General features: G+C 31.0%; 1 protein-coding gene and 1 long non-coding RNA gene across 2 annotated transcripts; one reads left to right on the forward strand and one right to left on the reverse strand.

Annotated features, from left to right (window-relative positions):
- Window positions 1-89: 89 nt before the first annotated feature.
- LOC132754427 (THAP domain-containing protein 1-like) lies at window positions 90-4,338 on the reverse strand. The gene is made up of 2 exons (XM_060745055.1): window positions 3,991-4,338; window positions 90-273 (listed from the first exon to the last, which is right to left on the reverse strand). The coding sequence occupies exons 1-2, from the start codon at window positions 4,199-4,201 to the stop codon at window positions 146-148; spliced, it is 339 nt and encodes a 112-aa protein (XP_060601038.1). The 5' UTR covers window positions 4,202-4,338; the 3' UTR covers window positions 90-145.
- A 7-nt stretch (window positions 4,339-4,345) lies between these two features.
- LOC132754428 (uncharacterized) lies at window positions 4,346-5,791 on the forward strand. Its single transcript, XR_009629081.1, has 3 exons — window positions 4,346-4,646; window positions 5,144-5,231; window positions 5,452-5,791. It is a non-coding gene; the product is annotated as an uncharacterized LOC132754428 (long non-coding RNA).
- Window positions 5,792-6,030: the final 239 nt, after the last annotated feature.

Consider the following 6,030-nt stretch of genomic DNA (forward strand, 5'->3'; position numbering starts at 1 on the left):
TCTTTTCCTTTTTTTGTGGAAAAAAATTGTGAGATAACAAATATAAATAAAAAACAATACCCCCCCCCTCCAGTTCAAAAGATACTGGACAATGTTTAGCTGTGTGTTGTAATTTAAATTGAAATGAATGAACTCTAAATTAGGCCTACCTTTTACTATCTGTTTCAATCTTTTTTTTCTTCAACACTGATTTTGTTGGAGTCATAGCACCATCTAAATTTAGAGTAGGAGCCCAGTCTGGATCTGAGCGATGGTACATAGATGCCGGTTTTCCTGAAACAGTCAAATATTCATAAATTTAGTTTCAAAAATAACATGAGAAATATGTTTTCATATGCATTTAAAGTAAGATAGAATTGTTCATTAGTTGAAGTCGAAGATGACGTTGCGTTAGGCCGACTGTTGTATGGATACATACCGCTCCGGATAAGATAAGATAAGATAAGATAATCTTTATTTAAAGTCGGTTTCATAAAAACATATAAACATTAGCTATATAAGCTATTTTCCGACAAAACTTATTATCCTATAACAATTCAAACAAACAATCTGTATAAAAGAAAATATATAAAAGTATTAAGAAGATCAATGTACATTTATGAAAGACTCTGTAAAACAGTTAAGATTTATCAGCACATATAAATATGGGTAAGAAAGCATTAAATGATTAAAAGCAAATATACATTACAATCAAACATCACATAAAATTACATCATACAAGAGTGCTATTTATGTACACAACCCTAAAATCAGAAAAAGGATTAGAATTTTTTAAAAATTTAAATTTTTAAAATAAATTAAAGTAAATGATTCAATTTTATTTTATTTAAATATAGTTAACATAATTTCAAGTATGATGCTTGAGCACATATCAGTAGCAGCATCTGATATGTACTCAGTCATGAAACTATGGGTGTAACTAAAACATGTACAAGTATCATAATAATAAAACTTAAAATGTTGAAATGTTTGTGTAACAGATGCTGATCTGAGTTGGCCTAGATAAATTCATGGTCTAAGTTAATTACTTAATTAATTAGAACAAAAATAAAATAAAAGTAGAAATAAAAAGGTAAAAATAGACTTTAAGAAGCTATTGTCCCCTTTATGGGATATATGAAAAGCTGATCAGCAGCTGTCACATATACAAACACTAACATGCACTGACAAATGACTATACAAATATACACACAAGAAGCACATGAAAAGCATTACATGATAAAACAGGTCTTATAAAGCATTACTCTATGGCAGACAGAAATACAGGAAAAACAAAAGAAGAAACAAAAGAAGCATGCAGATTCATTTGATTCACATTTCAAAACTCAACAAAAAACATAACACTTGGGCACACATAGAACATTTGCATTTGAAGCCACTCCAGGTTTGGATAAGCCTCCGAAATTCACCGTAATCAGTTTCTGTTCTTAGTTCATTCGGGAGGCTATTCCAGACCTGGGTGGCCTCATAGCGAAAGCTTTTCTTACCATAAGTCTCTGTATTTACTCTAGGAACTTCAAGTGTGTTGTTATTTCTAAAAGAGTAATAAGAGGAATTTACTTTAATTAAAATAGACTTTAAGAAGCTATTGTCCCCTTTATGGGATATATGAAAAGCTGATCAGCAGCTGTCACATATACAAACACTAACATGCACTGACAAATGACTATACAAATATACACACAAGAAGCACATGAAAAGCATTACATGATAAAACAGGTCTTATAAAGCATTACTCTATGGCAGACAGAAATACAGGAAAAACAAAAGAAGAAACAAAAGAAGCATGCAGATTCATTTGATTCACATTTCAAAACTCAACAAAAAACATAACACTTAGGCACACATAGAACATTTGCATTTGAAGCCACTCCAGGTTTGGATAAGCCTCCGAAATTCACCGTAATCAGTTTCTGTTCTTAGTTCATTCGGGAGGCTATTCCAGACCTGGGTGGCCTCATAGCGAAAGCTTTTCTTACCATAAGTCTCTGTATTTACTCTAGGAACTTCAAGTGTGTTGTTATTTCTAAAAGAGTAATACTAGTAAGATGAATTTACTGTAATAAGTTCTTGAACATATTTTGGTGATATATTTTGTAAACATTTAAAAACTTAAATAGCTAATTGTCTTAATCAACTGATATGTAATGTTGGCATGTTAGCTTTACTTAAAAGAAATTCATATGATGAGCTGTAATCCTCAAATACTATCTTCAATGATCTATGTTGCAACATTTCAAGTTTTTCAGTATTTTGTTTACTACACAAATGCCAAACTAAAGGACAATAGTTTAAGTTTGAACGAACAAAGGATTTGTAAATTAACAATCTAGTATTTTGATTTAAGAATTTACTCAGTCTAGCAAGAATGTTGATTTGTTTTGCAGCCTTTTTGCAAATGTAGGATACATGTAAGTCAAAGTTTAGTAAAGAGTCTATTTTAACACCAAGAAGTTTCACACTTTTTTCACAAACAATTTCTGTACTATTAAGACAAAAAGAGGTTAATTTACTAGTTGTTTGTTTTCCAATACAAATTGCCTGACATTTGTCCAGATTGGCTTGCATTAGATTATTATCAAACCATTTTATCATAGATAAACTTTCATTTTCCAGTATAGATTGTAAAGAGTCAATATTGGTATCACAGTAAGATAATGTGTTGTCATCAGCATAATTGTACACAGTGGCTAATTTAATAAAGTAAAAGATGTCGTTAATAAAGATGTTAAAAATAAGAGGCCCTAGAATGGATCCCTGGGGAACTCCCTTACTTATTGACATCCAGTCACTGCATGCTTTACCAAGCTTAACCCTTTGTTTTCTATTTGACAGGTAGTTGTGCATAAGTTCTGCGGCTGTGTCAGATAAGCCATAGGCCTTAAGTTTCAATACGATCAAGTCATGTGGGAGACAGTCAAATGCCTTTGACAGATCCATGAGTATTGCTGCTACATACTCATGTCTATCCAAGGCATTTTTCCAGTCTTCTATTAGCCGTAAAAGAGTAGTTTGACATCCAAATTTAGATCTAAAAGCTGCCAGAAAATTATGAAAAATGTTGTCAAAGTATGAAACTAGTTGCTTATTTATTGATTGTTCAAAAATCTTCGAGAAAGTGGGCAGAATACTTACAGGCCTATAATTTTTCTTTTGAAAAGGATCTTCTTTTTTATAAACTGGAGTAACCTGAGCCATTTTCAGGGACTCCGGAAAAGTATTATTAATAAAGCATTTATTTATTATACATTTTATAGGCTCCGCAAGAGATTCAGCACCTGCTTTTATAATTTTTGGAGGTAGGTTATCAATACCTGTGGCCTTCTTACCATCCACACTGTGCAGAAGCTTATGCACTTCCTGAGATGTAACAGGTTTAAATACAAAATTATTATTGCTTTGGATTTTATCAGAGATAGCCTGTACACTAGGGTGTTGTTCATTAATCATTATATCACTGTTGATACCAATATTTTGAGCTATATTAACATAAAAATCATTAAGTATGTTGCATACCTTATTTTGATCTGTTATTAATGTATCATTTTCATTTAATATAATTTGAGCATCATTTTTGGCTGTATTTTTACTAGAAAGAAAAGGTTTTATAGTAGGCCAGAAATGTTTTGACTTTGGTCCCCCACCACACCTTTCAAAAAAATATATTTGCATTGAGTTTCTTTTAAGTTTTGTAACTAAATTTCTCTGTTTCCTATATTTTTCCCAGTTTTTATCAGTTCTATATTTGAAAAATGAATTTCTAAGTTTTCTTTTTACATAAATGGCTCTGCGGAGTTCTCCATTCATAAAAGGGGGAGATTCTTTTTTAACCTTTTTTTGTTTGATTGGTGCATGTTCATTTACTACTTCTTTGAATAAGGTTTTACCTTATATTTACTTTTACTTTTTTATTTTACTCAATAATTTTATATTTGCAGAAATAAATAACACGAAGCTTCATAATTATATTATTTTATATTTTTGACAAACCTTTCAAGAAATGATCGGAGCAAATTTTAGAATACTTCGTCGGCGCATCTTTTCGATTTATGTTAGAAATCCACAGTATTCGTCGCTCTTCTGTCAAACTCTTCGTAAATTCGCCTTCATTTTCTCTGACAGATGGAATTGAATAAAATCCCAAGCTACGACTTTGGTCTGCACGATTACTGCAACCATTAACCCAACAAGAAATTACCATTTCTGTTCTAAATTAAGATTGTTTACATGTACGTTCACTGAACCACGGAACTGTATTGTTTGCCAATCAAAATGGCGGCCACGGTAGACTGCGCAACGGATGATGGGAAGTCATGACGTCACATGAAAACTATCTATACGCAAGTTACATGTGTTATTGTTATGAAATCTATTTATAGCCATAGATCTGTTTACAAGTTCCAATCATTTAACGTTGTAATATTATCATTTGTGGTACATTATATGTATCAAAATTACGAGTTTTTAATAGTGCTTTAACATTTAATCATAGTGACAGAAAAGGGAAAGAAAACATAATTAACCTTTAATTCGAATCTAAAGTCACGTAGATGGAAATTCAAATTCGTAGGCGTTACGTTTTGGCTGTCGGTCAGGAATCGGGATGCATTGATAAGTGAATATTATAGATTTTCTTGAACAAAAAGGTCAGTTCACTTTATTTAGATTTATTTCTACTTTGTATTTGATAAATAATTGCATGATTGCAAGCACTCTTAAATTTAATTATCATTATTTGAACAGCTGAAGTAAAATGCCACACAAATTCGCGATAATGTCTAATAATAAATCTTTTTAAAATTGACATGTTTTAACTCTGCTTGTGAAGAGTTTATAATATGCCTTTCAGTACTACCAAAGAGAATGCTTAGTTTTCATATTTTTCTTAAACTGTGATGTTTTTGTCCGAGTTAAAATCTGAGAATTGAGAATGAATTTGTACGATTTCGAGCATTTCGGACCAAGACGTTTCGGTCCCAAATAACCCAAAACGTTCCGGTCCCAAATAACGCAAGACGTTTTGGGTCCAGACATTTTGGCATTAAATCTTTAATTTAAAACTATGAAATATTTAAGACTTGCGTAACTGTTCTATTTCAAACGTAGAATATATACATAAGTTAGAATATAATTTTCTTTTCAGGTAGAATCTAGTTAAAGTGTTGGACATGCTCTCAAAGGTCGGAGGGACGGAAACACGTGAATATGTAAAAAGAAACATATGCATGAAAGTAAGATTTTTGTAAATTCTATTACATACATGTACTTTAATCCATACTAAACTGGAGTTTAAAAGCGGCTTTTTTAAATGTTCAGTATTTATGTTTACTTTTAATTTTTGTTAAAGCTCTCTTATAAAAAGTTGGCAAAATTGTTCATTAAGTTAAGATAACCATGAAAACATTTTTGCTTGTTACTTTGACATGTTTCATAAATTTCTTTTTTTTTCAGTGATAATGATGTCACACACGCTATTGTGCGCTACAAACGCTACATATCCTCCTGACAGACGAGGTGTGCTGAAAGAAGGTCATATCTTAAAGCATCACTCCTCAAAATTCGTGCTAATTCTCATGGATATCTAAAAGTATAACTATGTGAAGTAACTAAAAGGCAGCAATTTATACATTACTGACAATTATCAAAGAAGGTCAAAATATGCAAAATGCCACTAAATGTTTTAGAAATGCTGTACAAATATAGTTAAAGTACTGAAAATCTGTCATAAATTGCTTGAAACATTATTATCAGAATCTTTTAACTGTTCTTAAAATTATAATATTTCCATTGTTTTATTTGATAAGGCAAACTTTGATAGAAATGTGCATACATTGTTTTGTTCTTTAATATTTGTACATGTTTTCTTAGTTTCATTTATGACATTGTTTTTGTAATACTTTTTGTTTTGTAAAAGTTACTTAATAGATTGAGTTACATTAAATTAGATCAAATCAGGATTAGCCAGAAAATATTTATGACGTGGTGAAACAAAAAGGATTAGGGGAATGATAAGATGAAGGTCAGAAAATG

Source organism: Ruditapes philippinarum, unplaced genomic scaffold (assembly GCF_026571515.1).
Source record: "Ruditapes philippinarum isolate M1 unplaced genomic scaffold, ASM2657151v2 ctg23775_1_1_1_1, whole genome shotgun sequence".
NCBI lineage: Eukaryota > Metazoa > Mollusca > Bivalvia > Venerida > Veneridae > Ruditapes > Ruditapes philippinarum.

Excerpts from the sequence above, each read along its gene's own strand:
- LOC132754427 (XM_060745055.1), bottom strand. The coding sequence starts at position 4,201 with ATGGTAATTTCTTGTTGGGTTAATGGTTGCAGTAATCGTGCAGACCAA. Across the intron at positions 274-3,990 it reads CTCCGATCATTTCTTGAAAG|GAAAACCGGCATCTATGTAC; the intron begins GTTTGTCAAAAA and ends TGACTGTTTCAG.